This window comes from Stegostoma tigrinum, chromosome 9 (assembly GCF_030684315.1).
Source record: "Stegostoma tigrinum isolate sSteTig4 chromosome 9, sSteTig4.hap1, whole genome shotgun sequence".
Taxonomy (NCBI): Eukaryota; Metazoa; Chordata; class Chondrichthyes; order Orectolobiformes; family Stegostomatidae; genus Stegostoma; species Stegostoma tigrinum.
Genome location: NC_081362.1, coordinates 90,318,707 through 90,338,856, shown reverse-complemented (window position 1 = coordinate 90,338,856; position 20,150 = coordinate 90,318,707). Strand labels below are relative to the sequence as shown.

The 20,150-nt window shown below is 44.2% G+C and overlaps 1 protein-coding gene across 3 annotated transcripts in view; it reads left to right on the top strand.

Annotated features, from left to right (window-relative positions):
* The window catches only part of reps1 (RALBP1 associated Eps domain containing 1), a 63,274-nt gene extending 50,963 nt beyond the window's left edge, over positions 1 to 12,311 (top strand). For all 3 annotated transcript variants that reach the window (XM_048536037.2, XM_048536034.2, XM_048536036.2), the window contains 9 exons: positions 690 to 791; positions 4,699 to 4,771; positions 4,970 to 5,103; positions 5,375 to 5,439; positions 5,950 to 6,132; positions 6,238 to 6,321; positions 7,823 to 7,971; positions 9,034 to 9,139; positions 10,029 to 12,311. In XM_048536037.2, coding sequence (XP_048391994.1) covers positions 690 to 791; positions 4,699 to 4,771; positions 4,970 to 5,103; positions 5,375 to 5,439; positions 5,950 to 6,132; positions 6,238 to 6,321; positions 7,823 to 7,971; positions 9,034 to 9,139; positions 10,029 to 10,097 — 965 coding nt within the window. In that variant the 3' untranslated portion in view covers positions 10,098 to 12,311. The remainder of the gene's footprint in view (positions 1 to 689; positions 792 to 4,698; positions 4,772 to 4,969; positions 5,104 to 5,374; positions 5,440 to 5,949; positions 6,133 to 6,237; positions 6,322 to 7,822; positions 7,972 to 9,033; positions 9,140 to 10,028) is intronic.
* Positions 12,312 to 20,150: the final 7,839 nt, after the last annotated feature.

The window sequence follows — 20,150 nt, the reverse complement described above, 5'->3', positions numbered from 1 at the left end:
TTAATAGGTTTGTCATTTTGTGCCAGTGGGTACGATGAGTGAAGGACATTGTAAGGATGATAATTTTTATCGGATACCATTTCTAAGGGGTGTTTAGGAAACTTAAGCAACTATTTTTGCTGGCTTGTTCATATTAGTAATTGCTCCTGTGTTATACAGTGAATCTCTAGTCCTGGAAATGCCCTTTTAATATGGTTTTGGTGATATGACCCAGTGGCATAGGAAGTGCTCGTGGTTTGACTTGCATTTGCTCCCTGTGGTTATAGATTGACTGACTGCCTTTCTTATCACAGTTGTATTACTGCATTTTATATGTAAGAGTTTGAAACTGCAAATCTAATGGCATGGCCAGATTTTCTGTTGGCTACTGTCCGTCTAATTTCCCAAAAATGCATGAACCTATTCATAACGAGGCTGCAGTGTACAATTAAATGAAGGTGAACTTCATTTGACGAAGTGAGGTAGTGAATTTTTGTGCTGCTGAGTATGCTTACCACTACCCTGCCTGAGAATCAATGACTGCTCACTGCATGCTCTTCCAACTGTTGAGAGTGCCATCGAGTGATCCATTATGGATCAGGCAGTAGCTAAAATGGAATTAACATCCTAATTATGGGAGTAATTTGCTTTCTTCTTGTCTTTAATTTTAGTTCATTTAAATCCAAATGAATTCTGTTTCTTTTTTACAGAACTAACACACCCAACTAGCCCTTTGCTTACAAACTCTCCTGAGCTTTCAGAAGAAGTTAAGTTAGCCACCACTGTAAAATTTGTTGCAGGAAACACTGTAGGTAAGGAAAATAACTGTTTACAGTGCTTATTTTTTCCATTCCATAAGCTATCGCTCGATTACTTCTGCATATATTTTCAGTGCACGACGTAAACATTTTGTAGGGTGATTTCTTTTAAAAAAATTTTTTACAAGTAAGAAAACCTATTTTAGGGTGTTCCATTCTTTGGTAGGACATGAGCGCTGATGGCAAGGCCAGCATTTTTTATAAATTTATTGTTGTCGGAAGCTTCAGCTTCAGAATCTCTGCCCAATAGTGTTGTGTTCGCAGTCTGGGTGGTAATACGTTGGACACTGTTTAACTTCCAGGATGACTTTGGATGATGGTGGGCCATTTGGCACTACGCAACTGGGGAATGCAGCTATGTGGATTGTCACATTGCCCCGTGGTTGGGAAATCCAAAGACACAGGTGGTTTTACTTGTTTGAGGATTGGGTAGTTGTTGAACCTGGTGCATGTGGTGTCTGCAGAAACAAGTCCCCAGGAATGGGGCCTTTTTTTTCCAGACAACGAATGCTTTGCCCCGATGCAATTACTTCTGCAGTTGGTTCGGGTCATGAGTGAGAGATACCATTGGTCTTCATGAGCTACTGCTGAAATTAATCATCTTAAAAATCATGCCACCTAGCAGCAGAAGGCACTAAAATTCCCAGCTGCTTGGATATCATCTATATATATGGAGATTTTTGTAAGCTTCCTTTCTTCCTAGTTATTAGTCTAACCCCATCTCAGTACAGCAATAAACCAAACTGACGATAGGCAGCGCCTCAAAGTATTGTGAGCCTGTGAAGATATGTAAGCAAGATAATAAAGTGTGAAGCTGGATGAACACAGCAGGCCAAGCAGCATCTTAGGAGCTCAAAAGCTGAAGTTTTGGGCCTAGGCCCTTCATCAGAAAAGGGGATGGGGAAGGGGGTTCTGTAATAAAGAGGGACAGAGGGGGAGGCAAATTGAAAGATGGATAGAGGAGAAGATAGGTGGAGAGGAGGCAGACAAGTTAAAGGGTCGGGGATGGAGCCTGTAGAGGCGAGTGTAGGTGGGGAGGGGGTAGGTCAGTCCGGGAGGATGGACAGGTCAAGGGGGCGGGATGAGGTTAGAAGGTAGGAAATGGGAGGTGCGGTTTGAGGTGGGAGGAGGGGATAGGTGAGAGGAAGAACAGGTTAGGGAGGCGGGGATGAGCTGGGCTGGTTTTGGGGTGGCGGGGTAGATTTTGAAGTTTGTGAAATCCACATTGATGCTATCAGGCTGCAGGGTTCGCAAGCAAAATATGAGATGCTGTTCCTGCAACCTTCGGGTGGCATCATGGCACTGCAGGTGGCCCAGGATGGACATGTCTGCGGAATGGGAGGAGGATTTGAAATGGTTCGTGACTGTGAATTGCAGTTGTTTAGTGCAAACCGAGCATATGTGTTCTGCAAAGCGGTCCCCAAACCCCTACTTGGGTTCCCTGATGTGGAGGAAGCCACAACGGGTACAGCGGATGCAGGATGCAGTATACCACATTGGCAGATGGGCAGGTGAACATCTGCTTGATGTGGAAAGTCTTCTTGGGGCCTGGGAAGGAGGTGAGGCTAGTGTAGCACTTCCTGCGGTTACAGGGGAAAGTGCTGGGTGTGGTGGGGTTGGAGGGGAGTGTGGAGCGGACAAGGGAGTTACAGAGAGAGTGGTCCCTCCGGAAAGTGAACAAGGATGGGGATGGAAAAATGTCCTTGGTGGGGTCGGATTGCAGATGGCGGAACTGTCAGATGATGCGTGATGCGTTGGATCCGGAGGTTGGTGGGGCGGTATGTGAGGATGAGGGGTATTCCCTTTTGGCGGTTATTGCAGGGACGGGGTGTGAGCGGATCAGTTGCAGGAAATGCGGGAGACACGGTCAAAGGCGTTCTCAACCACTGTGGGGGGTGTGGGGTTGTGTGGATGTTGCGGTCCTTGAAGTACGAGGACATCAGAGATGTACGGAAGTGGAATGCCTCATCCTTGGAGCAGATGCTGTGGAGTCGAACGAATTGGGAGCAGGGGATGGAATTTTTGCAGGAAGGTGGGTGGGAGGACATGTATTCTAGGTAGCTGTGGGAGTCCATGGGCTTGAAATGGATATCGGTGTCTAGGTGATTGCGTGAGATGGAGACAGAGAGGTCCAGGAAGGTGAGGCATGTGTTGGAGATGGTCCAGGTGAACTTAAGGTTGGGGTGGAAGGTGTTGGTGAAGTGCATGAACTGTTCGAGCTCCTCTTGGGAGCAGGAGGCGGTGCCAATACAGTCATCAATGTAACGGAGGAAGAGGTGGGGTTTAGGGCCTGTGTCGGTGCGGAAGAGGGACTGTTCCACATAACCCACAAAGAAGCAGGCATAGCTTGGGCCCATGCAGATACCCGTGGCCATCCCCTTTGTAGCACATGGGAGGAATTAAGAGAAGTTGTTGAGGGTGAGGACAAGTCCGGCTAGGCGGATGAGGGGGACTGGTCGGGCCTGCGGGGCAGGAAGAAGCAGAGGGCCTTTAGGCCATCTGCATGGGGAGTGCAGGCGTGTAGGGACTGGACGTTTGTGGTGAAACTGTGGTGTTGGGAACCGAGGAATTAGACGTTCTGGAGGAGGTGGAGGGCGTGGGTGGTGTCATGGACGTAGGTAGGGAGTTCCTGAACCAAGGGGGAGAAAATGGAGTCCAGCTAGGTGGAGATGAGTTCGGTGGGGCAGGAGCAGGCGGAGACAATGGGTCAACCAGGGCATGCGGGTTTGTGGATTTTGGGAAGGAGATAGAAGCGGGCTGTGTGGGGTTGGGGAACAGTGAGGTTGGAGGCTGTGGGTGGGAGGTCCCCTGAGGTGATGAGGTTGTGAATGGTTTGGGAGATGATGGTTTGGTGCTCAGGGCTGCAGCCGTGATCCAATGAGCGGTAGGAGGTAGTGTCGGAGTGTTAGCATCTGGCCTCAGCAATATAGAGGTCAGTGTGCCATACTACAACTGTGCCTCCCTTGTCTGCAGGTTTAATGGTGAGGTTGGGATTGGAGCAGAGGGCTACACATTCTGCAGGGGAGAGGTTGGAGTGGGTGAGAGGGATGGAATGGTTGAGGCGATTGATGTCGCGACGGCAGTTGGAGATGAAGGGGCCGAGGGAGATTAGGAGGCCTGTGGGTCGTGTCCAGGAGGATGACGTGTGTTGAAGGCGGATGAAGGGGTCAGTGGAGGGAGGGTTAGGCTCACGGTTAGAGAAGTAAGCATGGAGGCAAAAGCGGCGGAAAAACTGCTCGATGTCCAAATGTGACTGGTATTCGTTGATGTGTGGGTGGTGGGGGACAAAAGTGAGCCCCTATTGAGGACTAACCGTTCGTCCTCAATCAGGGGGAGGTCTGGCGGGGATGGTCCCACCCCACCTACACTCACCTCTACAGGCTTCATCCCTGCCCCTTTAACTTGTCTGCCTCCTCTCCACCTATCTTCTCTATCCATTTTCGATCCGCCTCTCCCTATTTATTTCAGAACCCTCTCCCCATCCTCCTTTTCTGATGAAGGATCTAGGCCCGAAGCGTCAGCTTTTGTGCTCCTAAGATGCTGCTTGGCCTGCTGTGTTCATCTAGTTCCACACTTTGTTATCTCAGATTCTCCAGCATCTGCAGTTCCCATTATCTAAGGTATATAAGCGCTTGGTTTGCTCTGGAGGGTGAGCATTGTTCTGGTCCAAGAGGCTCAGTTTATCCTTAACCAGGGTGGTCATTTTTCATTGCAATGGCATAATGAAGCTGCTACTTTTAGTTTGTTCTCTCTTTCAGCTGCCAGTTATGTGCACAATTCTCACTATTCAAGTATCTTTGCTGGAATTTGTGCATTAAACGTTTTAGATATTCATTTTGTTAAAATTATCTGGACTTTGTTTTTAAAGTATTTGAAACAACATTCTACTTTTCTCTCTCAGCTGATGGGTACAGCAGTTCAGATTCGTTTGTTTCCGAGTCCGATCAGATCGGAAACAGCATAACTCGGCAGCGGTAAGTGGTGGCTTCTCTGGGGAGTTCCAGGATTGTGGTTTAATAAAATTAGATTACTGTGCGGAGGGAAGTATATTATGATTAATATGTTCTCTTGAGAGTTTTTTAAAAAAAAACTGTAATGGACTTAATTCGGTGGAAGAAGCAACTGATCACAAGGGTGAGCGCATACTGAGAACGTGTTTGTGCTCTTCACAGTTCACATTCAGGCACTTCACCAGACAATACTCTAAAGACTGCTGCACCCCCTCCACCACCTCCAAGACCCCAGCCTTCGCATTCAAGATCATCATCTCTAGATATGAACAAAACGTTTTCTGCCAGCAGCACAGGTGGGGAGCTTTTGTTTTTATGGCAAAGACATTTTCTTTTTTTCCAAATCAACCAAAATATTTGAAATGTTGTTTGGTGAGCCTGGTCACTGATACAGCAGTTACTGTTTAAACTTCGGTTGTGGCATTTCTGTTGGAATCTGTTATCGGTGTGAAGGTGCAAATTAAATGATTTTGAGACTATCTAGTGATTGCTTTGCTTTGTGTGTTTTTTTTTATTCCTCACCCACCCCCCCCCCCAAAAAAAACCACCGTAACTCCTGTTCTGAAGGGCAACCGCAAGCAGGAATTGTTGCCTGTCCCCCTGCAGTGCCTCCAAGACCTCAGCCCACACAGGTAATCGAATATGCTCCGTTGGACTGAACTATGAAGGGATCACGTTAGGTGTGTAGAATATATTGAACTTATCAGAGACTCACTAGCCTCTATGAGGAGGTTCAAAAGCTGACCCAAAATGATCGGGAATTGGTAGGAATAATCCAGGCTTGGGGAAAAGTGCCAGCTTTATACCGTATTCCACCTGACTGATTTTTCTCTGCATGTGTTAAAAGTTTTTAAAAAAATAACTGCCACTAAATCATTTATTCACATTTGACACAACATTTAATCAAGTGTAATTGTTTTTCAGTAATTTTGTACAAATCATTCTGATATGAACATTCATTCACAATTACAGAAAATACATGGTAGATTTTGGAAGTTTTAAACTGGTATTTGATTATTTTAATCAAGTGTTGACTGTTTTGCTGCAACTTTGCCTCATTGGGTTACAATTAAGTTCAACGCACAAAGGCCTAATTTTTCACTGAAATATATCCCTTCGGGGGTTCTACCTTTCGTGTCTAGGTCACTGTGCCTCCCATACATCGCCCAGCAGAGGCTGATAGCCATGCAGTACGTGCCAGCACCTCACCTCATCAGATTCCAGAGCAGCCCAACTTTGCTGATTTCCGGCAATTTGAAGCATTCGTGTCAAAGGGTACAGAGCAGCAAATGGATGACTCTGGCAAGCTTTCCGAAACTGTTCCGGTGAGCAATGTTTGAGCTTTGTCATGGTTACGGCTGATATGTCATTGGTCTACCTGTTTGCGATTTAAGTTGGTTTTTAATCAACTTTTAAATGTATTTCCTTAGGCTGAAAAACCTTCAGATACAGCAGGGACCCTAAGAACAGCAAAACTGGATGGTTCTAGTGACGAAAAGCCAACTGGAAACACAGTATGTAGAGTCCTTAATTAAGCTGTTAATAATAAATTATTGTGATTCCTTGGGGTGTCCTTAAACTTAATTCCAAGTTACAGAAGAGCATTTTCACATGGATCAAGGTGGGTGGCTGTTCTTGGTAATAGGCACTGAAATAGTTCATGGAGTCCATTCCCAATTAATTTCTTTTTGCTGACCTGGATGGGGGAAAGAACAAGTCAATGCCAAATTAGTAACTGCAAAAAAACTCTATTTAAAATTGAGAAGTCATTCCAATCTCTCAGCTCCCGTAAGGATATGTTGAAAACTACATGTATACAATTGTTCATCTGCACCTATTACAAGAGACCTCTAACCCGAATCTGCTTTAGGTTTCAACCAATTTTTGTTTTATTTTTCTCCTTGCTGTTTCTGGATTTGTTTCAAAATTGCATGACATGAATTTGCATGTTTGCTTTTCCTTGCGTGCCTGAGAGTTTGTTTGCATTTGGAAAAGATCTGACCGTGTTGTGTTCTCACTGGCACTGCTTTAATGCACTGTCCAGGTCAGTAAGTTAGATTTCCATATTAGTTTTACATGTTTCTCTCATTTAACAACAGTTTGCATTTATATAGCGACTTGAACGTCAAAATGTCAGGTTGCTACTGAAGGGTTTAATGTGTTGATACTTAATAGAGACATTTTAGGACAGCTGAACAAAAGCTTAGTCTTTCACGTAGAGGATGGCCACTGTCTGGGAGGGTGGCTAGACGTAGTGGTGGAAGTGAATACAATTTTGTCATTTAAGGAACGTTTAGGCAAGTCCCTGGATGGGATAGATTTGGAGGGATATGGACCAAACACAGACAAATGAGACTAGTTTAATTGTGAAAACTAAGCAGCATGGGCAAGTTGGGCCGAACGGCTTGTTTCCATGCTGTAGACCTCTATGGCTGCTCAAAAGCTTAGTCACGGGTCCTGAGGCAACTCCTTTAAAGGAAAAAAAGAGAGCTAGAGAGGTTTAGGTGGTGAATTCTGGATCTTGAATGACCAAAACCACTGCATAAATGATGAAAAATCAGGGATACACAGGAGTCTAGAGTTTAAACTATCTGAAATGTTAAAGAAAGAGATGGGGATTTGAGAACAAGGACAGGAATTTGTTAGATTAGGAGACAATGGAGGTTAGTGAGCATACGTGTTTGGATGAATGTTTTGAATGAATGGTATGAATTTGAGTGTGGGCAGCAGTTTTAGGTATCAGAAGAAATGCCTGATTTCACCGATTTAATTCAGTAAAATGTTTGTAATAGTCAAAAAACAGCTGACATTTCTGGAGCACTGCATGTTTACGGAGATACCACTGAGGACTCTGCAATGTAGAGGATAAAAATGAACATGCAGTTATGAGTCTGGGGGGCTAGATGAAGGTAGAAATCGCATCTAGCGTTTGTCTACAGCCCATGTTGAACCAAAACCGAATTAGGTATTTAACATTACTCTAATTTTATCAATCTGACTTTATTTAAATTACAGGTTAAAAGTACATCATCTCTTGTCCCCCCTCCAAAGCCTATCCGCAGGAGATTGAAATCTGATGATGAGCTTCGTGCAGAACCAGAGGAGCATACTCCAAAAACTAGTGTAATTAATACTGTGCTAGTTGCACAGTCATCAATTCCAAGGTAGATATAGTTCTATTTAATTCCCTTACCCACCCAGATCGCTCCTTTGATCTGTCAGTGTAATATATTAGATCCAAGGAGACATTGAAGCAGTTGAGTCTTCATTTTGGCTCATTAGGCTGTCTGCTTTCTTGGATAATCTTGATATTTAGTTGATGTCCAGCCTCTAACCTCTACTCCACCCCTCCAAATAGGAAGTGGCAGATCTCTGCTTGGCACTTGTTCACTTGTTCAGTAGATTTGGGCTTCCAATGTTTTAATGATATGAGGCAGACAAGTATTTTGTCTGTTTTCACAACTGGATTTTCTGTAATATTTTTGCCAGAGGCTACAGTGAGGGGGGTGGGGCGGGGGGGCGTCGCTTTTGACATGAGTCAAGGCTGACCAGGAGATTCTCACTGTTTATTCTCCACTGGAGTGTAGGAGGTTGAGGACCTTGAGAGGTTTATAAAGTCATGAGGGGGCATAGGTAGGGGGAATAGCAAAGATCTCTTCCCTAAGGAACAGGAGTTTGAAACCAGAGGGCATAATTTTAAGGTGAGCAGAGAAAGATTTAAACAGGTTCTGAGGAGTAACTATTTTCAGAAGGTGGTTTTTATGTGGAATGAGCTGCCACAGGAAGTAATGGATGTAAGTACAGTGATAACACTTAAAAGACATTTGGATAAGTACGTGAATAGATAAAGTTTAGAGGAATATAGGCCAAACACAGGCAAATGGGACCACTTTAGTTTAGGGAATTCATATTAACCTTGTCAGATCCATGGACCATAAATAGCCTTTGGAAAGTGTTGATCATGACTTTAACTTTTTTTATTTGCATTGTGCTTGGAGCAGGAAAATGTAGATATAGTGTAGATTTTCAGAATCCTAGTTTGGGCCTGGTGGTCTCTGATGTGGAACCAAACTAACTAAATTGTAGTGCACAGGGAGCAAACACAACTTGCCAGTTTTTCTGTTAGCTGCCACTTACCCACAACTGTCTAGAAAACAGAAATGAGCTGCCACAAAGCTGGAGTGTGAGAAGGGAAAATTTAATTAATACACATTATCTAATTTTAGGTCATTTGGCAAAGACAAGAAATCTATTCAGGCTTCGATCAGAAGAAATAAAGAAACCAACACTGTATTAGCCAGGCTCAACAGTGAATTACAACAACAGCTAAAGGTAGGGAGAGATTGGATATCTGGAATATCTAATCTTGTGGTGAAGTATCTTTGATATTTGCAACTTGATTGATTTTAAATTTTAATGCTTGTGACACTTGGAACAGCAAATTTATCTTAGCCTGTCTTTCAGTTTTCTCTCAAGTCATCTTTGAAGAAGTGACACTGATTTTAGGATGTACTTCAAATGGAAAGCGTGACACATTGATTGGATAGACTTCAAAGGAGTCAATAAATTAATATTATCATACTCAAGTACTTATTTAAAAAGAGATGTTGATTAGTGAATAATTGACTCCCAATTACATGTTTTTCATTATTCCTTTCTACAAGAAACTTGGATTTAGGAGGAATCCTGATCCACTAACAGTTCATAAAAATTTAATGTGATTGTATTAAACTAGTGAAAAACACAATGGGCAAGAAAGTGTTCAGGTCTGCAGACCAATATCAGCTACATCGTGAACATGTGACATTTGCACACAAAAAATGGTTTTTGGTCTTTCGATTTGAGGTTTCTTTTCATGTTGCATGAATGTAGACTCATCTAGAAGGTACTAACAGTGTGAAGGCAAAATGCTAATGAATGGGACCTGGTGAGGTTAGTGAGAGAATTAGCCAATGTTACTACTTGGGAGAATGGACACTTGATGCAAGAAGTGAGAGTAACTGGATATGCGTACACGGTGCAGTGTGAAGAATTAACCGAAGCCTTTTGTGTCTCTCTCTCTCTCCCTGTCTTTCCCTGCCACTCACCACCCACCCCACTGCATCCCCCTCCATGTCTCTGTTTTGGTCCATCCCTGTCTCCCTCATTTGGTTTATCTATCTCTCTTGCACCCACACGCCCCACCTGGGCCTCACCCCACCCGACTGACCAATTATCATAGGATGTGCTCGAGGAGAGAATTTCTCTTGAGGTCCAGCTGGAGCAGCTTCGGCCATTTTCACACTTGTAATGGAGCGACCGAGGTGCTTGGATGGGACTTAAAAAAAAAACCCGTGTTTGATCTGAACGCGTCACGGTACCCTCCTCCTGCAGATAGCTTATACCTGTGTTCAGCTTCGCCAGTCTACAATGAAGCGATAGTTTACATGGTTACTTTCATCGAGTTGCACACTTGACATATGGCTCCAATATGTTTAAGAGGCGATGTCTTTGGGGCTGGGGGTGGGAAGGTGGGTGGGATGGGTGGTGATATAGGAGGGTGTTGTAAAGCTGGTGGGCATTCAAGCCCTGGGTGAGTAGGACTTTTTTTTGTGTGTGTTGATTCTACAGAAGAGCAAATGATTTCACAACCCCTCCCAGATCAGTCCAGCATGACAGAGCTGGCTTACCAGTAGGGCAGAAATCCTGAACGAGCTGATGGCGTGTTGAGTACTTGAGATTTGCATATGAAATGGGGAGTTATCAGCAACATTGCACCTATGCTCAATTAATCAGCCTCCTTAACTGTATGAACATGTTAATGTAGAATTGAGATTGTGCGAAGACTAGGGATGGAAGAGCTGTGCTTGAATGGAAATTTGTTTCCTGTGTCAGTGTCAAAATACTTTTCTCCTAAATCTGCATAACTTTTCATTTTGGATGAGGAATTTTATTCTGATACATTGATAGAAAATGGCTTATCTTGCCCTTAAAGATTTAAGGACACTAAAAAAAAATCCGTTGAATTCCTACAGTAAATGATTTCCCTATACATTTGGAACAAGCTCGGAAATACATAGTGAAATATTTTGCACTACTAATGTATGAGTGTGTTCATGATTGGTAGGCATGGTTCAAAACCACTTTTTAATTGGAGGATGTGAAAGGTAATATATGTTTGAAGTCTGGGTGAAAGTTTAGGGACAGTCGCTTTTTTTTGACAGTTACTGAAGGACTGTTTATGGTAAAGCGGTCTGTTGATTGGATATGTCGATACGGTTGTGGTGAGTTGGCCTTTTTTAACTTGAGTGCACTGAACTTGCTAATCAAGCTGCTGTGTATCCTGGCAGCTTAACTGTTTCATAGTGTATGTGAAGCCCGTCTGCTGCACATGCACCTGTGATTAGGGGAGGTGGGTGTGCAGCGTTTTGTTTGGCTTTGCAATTTCCATCTATTTCTGCATAATTTACCCATCAAAAGAAGCAGGATCCTGAATGGTGAGGACGAGAAAAATGTGTAAATAGTGTGTCACTTCTCAGCATTTGTGAAAGGGAGATCAACTAGTGTTTGGCATAAGCAAGTTTGGGGTAAGATGTCTGTGTGGCACCTTAAGTCACATTAAAAACCATCACTTGGTGAATCCCAGTGCAGTTTTGCATGAAATGTGTGTTAAGCAAATGCATCTATACTACCCTTGCCCTATTCTCACTCCAAAATGAATTAAAATAAGTGGGGTTTGTGCATTAGCAGAATATGTGGGTAAATTGTGATGATTTAAGACAGAACCTCTTCGTGTGTGTGTGTGTGTGTTGATGACTTGCAGTTCTGTGGTTTCGCTCAATACCGCCTCTATCTGCATGTTACTGACCGATTTCCATTCCACCAACAAAGCCTTCTGAGTACTGAATACATACTGTGCACCTCCCTGACACTGGTAAAGTGATCCTCCTCAAATTTAGATGGGAGTTTAATCAAAAATTGTACAGAACTAGAGAATATTTCTTTAAATTATTATGCGAAGAGCAAGATTTTATAATTGTTTGACTTCAGTGTTCAGTATTGTAAGGGTTAATGTGACTTGCAGTTTCTTTTGTCGGTGTGTGTGCGCATATGTGCATATATACATATATATACACATATACATACACACTCATCTCTATTTAAAAAAAAGAAAAAAAAACACTTTCTTTGCATTTGGGATTATGTTTTTGTAATTTCAAACTTTATTGTTCTAGCTTTGTACTTCAAAAGAGAGAAGTGATGAACAGGGAGGGAAGGCTTCACGTCCTGGCCTAATCACAGTCACCTTGTTATTCAGGTCAATGTACTGTATAAGGGGTATGATGTAAATTGTATAATACACTTTTGATCTTGTATGTAAATTTCCATTAAATTGCTGACTAACAGCAGCTCTATTTAATTGCTTACTCTAGCTCTGGGATCTTGGATGTTAAAGTGCATGGATGTATCTTGGCAGAGCAAACTAGCAACTGTGATTTTTACACCAATAAAACAGTACAATATTTTACCTGACTGTGTCTACTCTGTTCTCCATTTATATCTCTAAGAAATAGGATCTGGAGTAGATCATGAAAAATGTCAAATCTGCCATGCCATTCACTAAGGTTATAGTTGAACTTCTACTTCACTACTTCTTCCCACACTATCCATGATTTGCCTTAATAATTGTAATTATTGCTAGCATCAGCAGCCATCTGAGCTCGATTTACAACCATTTGTAAAAACACCTTTCCTCATCTTGGTTCTCATTACCCCCCTTGTCCTGAGGATGAATCACTGGATTAGTAATCCAAAGGCAGAGGCTGATGCTCTGGCTGCATGGGTTGAAATCCCACCACAACAACTAGTGAACTCTGCACACTAAATTAAATGAAATGCTATCGTCAGTAATGGTGATGTGAAATGATCAATTGTTTTGGGGTGGGGGGGAAATCTGCTTCAGTGTCCTTTTAGAAAGGAAATCTACCATCTTTACCTAACCTGGCCTATATATAGATATCCAGATCCACAGCAATTTGGATCATTTGTATTGCCCTCTGAAACACCAGGAATTACACATGGGCAGCAAATGCTGATCTTGCCAGTGACGTTCACACCCCAGGAAAGAACAAATTATTCCTTTGACTTTAAAATATGAAACTATTCTAATGTTCTTAGTAAAGCTGTTTTCCTGACTTCCTGTCAGCTGTTTGTAGCCAGACTACAGTTATAATCCATAGGCCTGATTGTGACACATGGAACCTATAAAAAATTGAGGTTTCCTGTAATCTATTGTTCTTGACTATGAATGTTGTACATTTTGAACGATTAGACCTAAATGTACCTATATGATCTGCAGTGACATGTCATATATTCATTTGTTATCATAACTTAAGTTCCATTCTGCAAAATAAAACCACAAGACTATGTCACTAAAATGGAAGACATTTTGCAGGTCATCAGGGGCATGTATCAATGTTGCTTCCTTAGTACTGATTCAAAATCTCTGAATTCCTGACCTAACAACGTTCAACTCTGTCCCCTGCAACTGATTCTACTACCCTGTTGATTTTGATCAGGACTGAGAAAGTTGATGCTGCTTTCTCCAGCAGCGATGATTGATACGACAGAGGGGATGAGTGAAGCTGGTGTGTAGGAGCATGGTTGGGAGAGAAACGGGAAGATTGCATAAACACCTCGTCTTGGCCGCAAACTCTGAATTAGACGCTCCTGGCCCGCGTTGAGATCTAGGTGTTTATCTGGGAAATAGTGTGACCAGCAAGAGTATGCTGTTGCTGGGAATTGAGCTAAGTGTGGGAGTTTAGGCAAGTGGGAGAGGGAGGCATTACTGTTTTGGCCACTTTTTTTGCAAGTAGTTGCTTTGTGATTGAGGTTTAGATCGAAGCGTGGGCATAGGTGAATACCAGGCTTTGTTCAAAAGGGTAAGCAGCAACTATTTGATGGCAAGACTCTTTCTATTCCCCCACCCTCCAAAGTCTGCTAGATATTAAAGGGGGGCAAAGTTGGTAATCAATGGAGTGGTGTGGTTGTCCTGTCAGATGTGGGAGATCGGGGAGCTGTTGAGTGTCCCTGGTGACAGTGTCTGCAGACACTGGCTGTAGCTCCTGTCAGACCACATGGATTGGTGGGGCGCAAGCATACAGGCGGCAACATGTGAGATAGTAGCTTCAGGGAAGTAGTCACACTACGAGTACAGTCTGGTAGATGAGTGACCTCCAGGAGAGGTAGACAGGTAATGCGGGACTCTCCTACCGCTATCCCCCTCTCAAACACGTACTGTTTTGCCATCTGCGATTGGGGGGAGGGATTGTAGCAGCGGCTGGATCTTTGATATTGTGGCTGATGTGTTGCACTCAACTGGAGTGGGACAAAATTCCTGGAGGGAAGATTTGTTCAAGCTACTCAGTTTAAACTGGCAGGGAAGTGGGACTTTAAGCAGTAGTTAGATGAGAGAAGATTGAGGTTGCTGTAGAAGATAAAACGAAAGTTAAATAGACAAGGCACATAAATGCAAGGGAATACTGAAGTAAAATTCATCTGATTAAATCGAAGAGGCCTGAGAGATAAGGCAGATGAACTCTGCAGATGCGAATGGGGGACTGGGATATTGTAACTATTTCAGAAGCCTGGCTGAGGGAGGAACAAGACTGGCAGCTCAATGTTCTGTAGTGTAGATGGTACAGGAAGGATAGAAGGGGAGGTAAGAGAGGAGGGCAGAAATAGTGCTTTTGATGAGGGAAAACCTGGCAATACTTGATGTTCCTGGAGGACCATTTAGTGAGGTCATAGAGGTGGAACTGAGAAATAAGAAGCGGGTGATCACTTTTGGTGACACCATCACCAATAGTCAGCATAAAATTGAGGAGCAAATATGTAGGGAGGTTGCCGATAGTTGCAAGAATAATCGGGGATTTTATCTTTCCAAACATAGACTGGGACCACCATAATGTTAAGCACTTGGATGAGGAGGAATTTAAGTACATTCAAGAAAACTGTGTATTGCCTGTAGTAAAGAAGGGGCAAAACCTGGCCTCCTCTTGGGGAAATAAGGCAGGGCAAATGATTGAGGTGCTAGTGGGGGGAGAACTTTGAGACCGCTGTCCGCAGTTTGACTGATTTTTGTAGTAGTTACAGAACTGAATAGGCGTGGTCAACAAGTTCTAACTTGGGGCAAGGCCAATTTTAATGGTATTATACAGGAACTTTCAAAAGTTGATTGGGGAGGAAGTTCTCTGGCAAGTGGAGATTTTCAAAAGTGAGGTAATGAGACTTCAAAGACAGCCTGTTCCTGTTAATATGAAGGACAAGGCTGGTAGGAGTAGGGAACACTGGATGATTTAGAGATATTGAGGCTCTGGTCAAGAAAAAGGAGGAGGCATATGTCATTTGTAGACAGCTGGCAATGAATGAATCCTTTCTGGAGTTTAGGGAGTGTAGGAGTACACCTTTAAGAGGGAAGTCAGGAACGCAAAAGGGGTACGTGAGATGGCTTTGGCAGATAAGACTATAGAATACAAAGGGACTCTACAAGTATATTAAAGTTAAAAGAGTAACCAGGAAGAGAATAGAGCCCATTAAAGATCAACTACATTGTCTGTGTGGAGGCACAGGTGATGAGTGAGATATTAAACAAATACTGTGAATTTTTAAGAAATGGAGGCTAGGGAACCCTGGGAAATAAATACTGATGCCTTGAAAACCATCCATGTTTCAGAGGAGGAAGTTCTGTAGGTCTTACAGACGTGAATAAATCTCCAGGACCTGATGAAATTTATCCCAGAACATTGAGGGAAGTTAGGGACAAAATTGTGGAGCCTCTAACAGATATTTACATCATCTACAGCCACTAGTTAGGTGTCAGAGGACTGGAGGTTGGCTAATGTGGTGCTATTATTTAAGAAAAGCTCTTAAGGAGAAGCTAGGATACTATAGATCAGTAACCCTGATGTCAGTTGTTGGAGGGGTTTTTGAGACAGGATCCACATACATTTGGAAAGGCAAGGACAGATTAGGAACAATAAAATGTGAGGCTGGATGAACACAGCAGGCCCAGCAGCATCTCAGGAGCACAAAAGCTGACGTTTTGGGCCTAGACCCTTCTTCAGAGAGGGGGCTGGGGTGAGGGTTCTGGAATAAATAGGGAGAGAGGGGGAGGCGGACCGAAGATGGAGAAAAGAAGATAGGTGGAGAACAGAGTATAGGTGGGGAGTTAGGGAGGGGATAGGTCAGTCCAGGGAAGACGGACAGGTCAAGGAGGTGGGAGTGCGGCTTGGGGTGGGAGGAAGGGATGGGTGAGAGGAAGAACAGGTTAGGGAGGCAGAGACAGGTTGGACTGGTTTTGGGATGCAGTGGGTGGAGGGGAAGAGCTGGGCTGGTTGTGTGGTGCAGTGGGGGGAGGGGACGAACTGGGCTGGTTTTGGGATGCGGTGGGGGAAGGGGAGATTTTGAAGCTGGTGAAGTCCACATTGATACCATTGGGCTGCAGGGTTCCCAAGCGGAATATGAGTTGCTGTTCTTGCAACCTTCGGGTGGCATCATTGTGGCACTGCAGGAGGCCCATGATAGACATGTCATCTAAAGAATGGGAGGGGGAGTGGAAATGGTTTGCGACTGGGAGGTGCAGTTGTTTATTGCGAACCGAGCGTAGGTGTTCTGCAAAGCGGTCCCCAAGCCTCCGCTTGTTTTTCCGAATGTAGAGGAACCCCACTACACCCGGCACCTTCCCCTGCAACCGCAGGAAAGGCTACACTTGCCCCCACACCTCCTCCCTCACCCCTATCCCAGGCCCCAAGATGACTTTCCATATTAAGCAGAGTGGCAGATGTGCAGGTGAACCTCTCCTTAATATGGAAAGTCATCTTGGGGCCTGGGATGGGGGTGAGGGAGGAGGTGTGGGGGCAAATGTAGCCTTTCCTGCGGTTGCAGGGGAAGGTGCCGGGTGTGGTGGGGTTCCTCTACATTCGGAAAAACAAGCGGAGGCTTGGGGACCGCTTTGCAGAACACCTCCGCTCGGTTCGCAATAAACAACTGCACCTCCCAGTCGCAAACCATTTCCACTCCCCCTCCCATTCTTTAGATGACATGTCCATCATGGGCCTCCTGCAGTGCCACAATGATGCCACCCGAAGGTTGCAGGAACAGCAACTCATATTCCGCCTGGGAACCCTGCAGCCTAATGGTATCAATGTGGACTTCACCAGTTTCAAAATCTCCCCTTCCCCCACCGCATCCCAAAACCAGCCCAGTTCGTCCCCTCCCCCCACTGCACCACACAACCAGCCCAGCTCTTCCCCTCCACCCACTGCATCCCAAAACCAGTCCAACCTGTCTCTGCCTCCCTAACCTGTTCTTCCTCTCACCCATCCCTTCCTCCCACCCCAAGCCGCACCCCCACCTCTTTGACCTGTCCGTCTTCCCTGGACTGACCTATCCCCTCCCTACCTCCCCACCTATACTCTCCTCTCCACCTATCTTCTTTTGTCTCCATCTTCGGTCCGCCTCCCCCTCTCTCCCTATTTATTCCAGAACCCTCACCCCATCCCCCTCTCTGATGAAGGGTGTAGGCCCGAAACGTCAGCTTTTGTGCTCCTGAGATGCTGCTTGGCCTGCTGTGTTCATCCAGCCTCACACTTTATTATCTTGGATTCTCCAGCATCTGCAGTTCCCAGTATCACAGATTTGGGATAGTTCAGCATGGCTTTGTGTGTGGGAAATAGTGTCTCACAAATTTTGAGCTTTTTGAAGAGGTGACCAAGATGATAGATGAAGGCAGAGCAGTGGACATTGGACTTTAGCGGGGCCATCAACAAGGTTCTACATGGTACACTGGTTAGTAAGGTTAGATCACATGGGATCCAGGAAGGGCTAGCCAATTGGATCCAAAATTAGTTTGACAGTAGGAGACAAGGTGGTAAGAAAAGGGAAGTTGTTAAGACTGGAGGCCTGTGACCAGCAGTGTGCTGTAGAAGTTGGGTCATTTTTACATTGCTGTTTGTGGGAGCTTGCTGTGTACAGAGCGAAATCTACATTTTAACAAATATAAGAAGTGCTTTGGGAGGTCATGCAGCCATTGATAGGCACTATATAAATGAACCCGTTTACACAAGCATAGCCAATTTGCAAAATGGCTATCAGCTCTAGTTGAGCAGAATGGAGCAGAGCTAGTTGAACACATGAAATGGAAGCCAGCGTTCACTGTATGGCCTGTCGAATCTGTTCCACCATTAAATAGGGTAGTGGCTGATCTTGCTTTCCAGTTCTGCTTTGCCTGGTTCCTCTATGTGTTGATTCTCTGAGAAATCATATATGTGCATATTCCGTCTTCCATGTCATCAATGATGGAGCATCCACAATTTTCCAGGGTACAGCATTGCAAAGGTTCTCATTATCCTCATTCTTGTCAGTCTTAAATGAACTCCACGCTCCCCAGTCCCTTTATCCTTAGCCCCTGTGTTTTAGATTCCCAGAACTGGAATCAATCTGGCTAGCTTAGTGAGTCTCTTCAGAATCTTCTGGATTTCCTCCCATTCTTTTAAGCTCCAGAGGAAATCAACCCAGTGTACTCAGCATAGAACAACCCTCCCAGCCAAAGGACCAAATTTCAAGAACCTTCGCCATACTGCCTCCACCACAAGTATTGCCTTCCTTAAATATGCAGACGAAACTGCATTTAGAATTACAGACATTTTTCAACAAAGCCCTTGACAGGGTAATACGTTTAAAAAAGTTCAGTAAGCTGCCTGATGTTCTTAGGTGTTAAGTCAGTGGCCCGATTTTTCTTTGAGCACATTACTTCCTCTCTAATAACAGTAAACATTAGGACTGGTATCTGAGCTGCTGTCTTTTGTACTACAATTTCTACTGTTTTACCCGTAAGTATATGTGCACCAACGCAGCCTGTAGACTTTGGAACAAAAGTTGTGCAGTGGATTTTCTACTTGCTGGTAAATTAGTGTGTAAGATGCACTTTATTACTGATCTTCGTTGTAAGATATGGGAGTAGAATTAGGCCATTCAGCCCATCACGTCTGCTCCACCGTTCAGTCATAGCTGATCATGTTTCTTAACCCCATTCTCCTGCCTTCCCCCTGTAATCCTTGATCCCCTTACTTACCAAGAACCTATCCACCTCTGTCTTAAATGCACCCAGTGACTTGGCCTCCACAGCCTTCTGAGGCAATGAGTTCCACAGATTAACCACCCCCTGGCAAAATAAAACTTCCTTTCCATCTTCATTCGAAATGGCTGTCTTTTCACTTTGAGGCTGTACCCTCAGGTCCTAGTCTCTCCTACTGGTGGAAACATCTTCTCCACGTCCACTCCATCCAGGCCTCTCAGTATTCTGTACATTTCAATGAGATCCCTTACTCATCCTAAACAGATTACAGACCCAGAGTCCTCAGCCACTCCTCATATGACGAGCCTTTCACCCCTGGGATCATTCTTGTGAACCTCCTCTGGACCACCTCCAAGGCCAGCACATCCTTTCTTAGATATGGAGTGTAAAACTGCTGGCAATATTCCAAATCCAGTCAGGTCAGAGCCTTGTACAGACTCAGCAGTACATCTCTACTCCTGTATTCTAACCTTCTTAAAATTAACGCTAACATTGCATTAGCCTTCTTAACTGCCAAGTGAACTTGCATGGTAACCTTAGAATCCTAAACTGGGACTGTTACAGAGGTTGTAGGAACTGCTGATGCTGGAGAATCTGAGATACAAGGTGTAGAGCTGGATGAACACAGCAGGCCAAGCAACATCAGAGGAGCAGGAAAACTGATGTTTCTGGTCGAGACCCTTCTGGTCTCAATCCGAAATGTCAGCTTTCCTGCTCCTCTGATGCTGCTTGGCCTGCTGTGTTCATCCTCTACACCTTGTTATCCTAAATTAGGACTTCCAAGTTCTTCTATGTTTCAAATTTCTGAAGCCTTTTCCCATTTATAAAATAGTCTATACCTCTTCACCCGACCAAAGTGCATAACCTCACTCTTTCCCATATTGTATTCCATCAGCCACTTCTTTGACCACTGTCCTAGCCTGTTCAATTTGTCCTTCAGACTGCCTCCTTCCTCAACACTACCCGTATTTCCACTTATCTTTGTGTCACCAGATCCCATAAGATGAAATCCTGTAAATCTTTTAAGAAACAGCAATGTTGACTGAAGCACTGTGACTTCCCCTAAACGTTGAACAATTTTTTAACTTTGAGCTCTCTGCATTTGGTAGCTATTAATGACCTTATCAGTTCTTCATTGAGAATACATATCAGCAATTTCATGCCATTGATGTTCAAGTTAGCACTTTATGTTGATTGCATGACCATTGGTAATCAGTCAGACTCGGT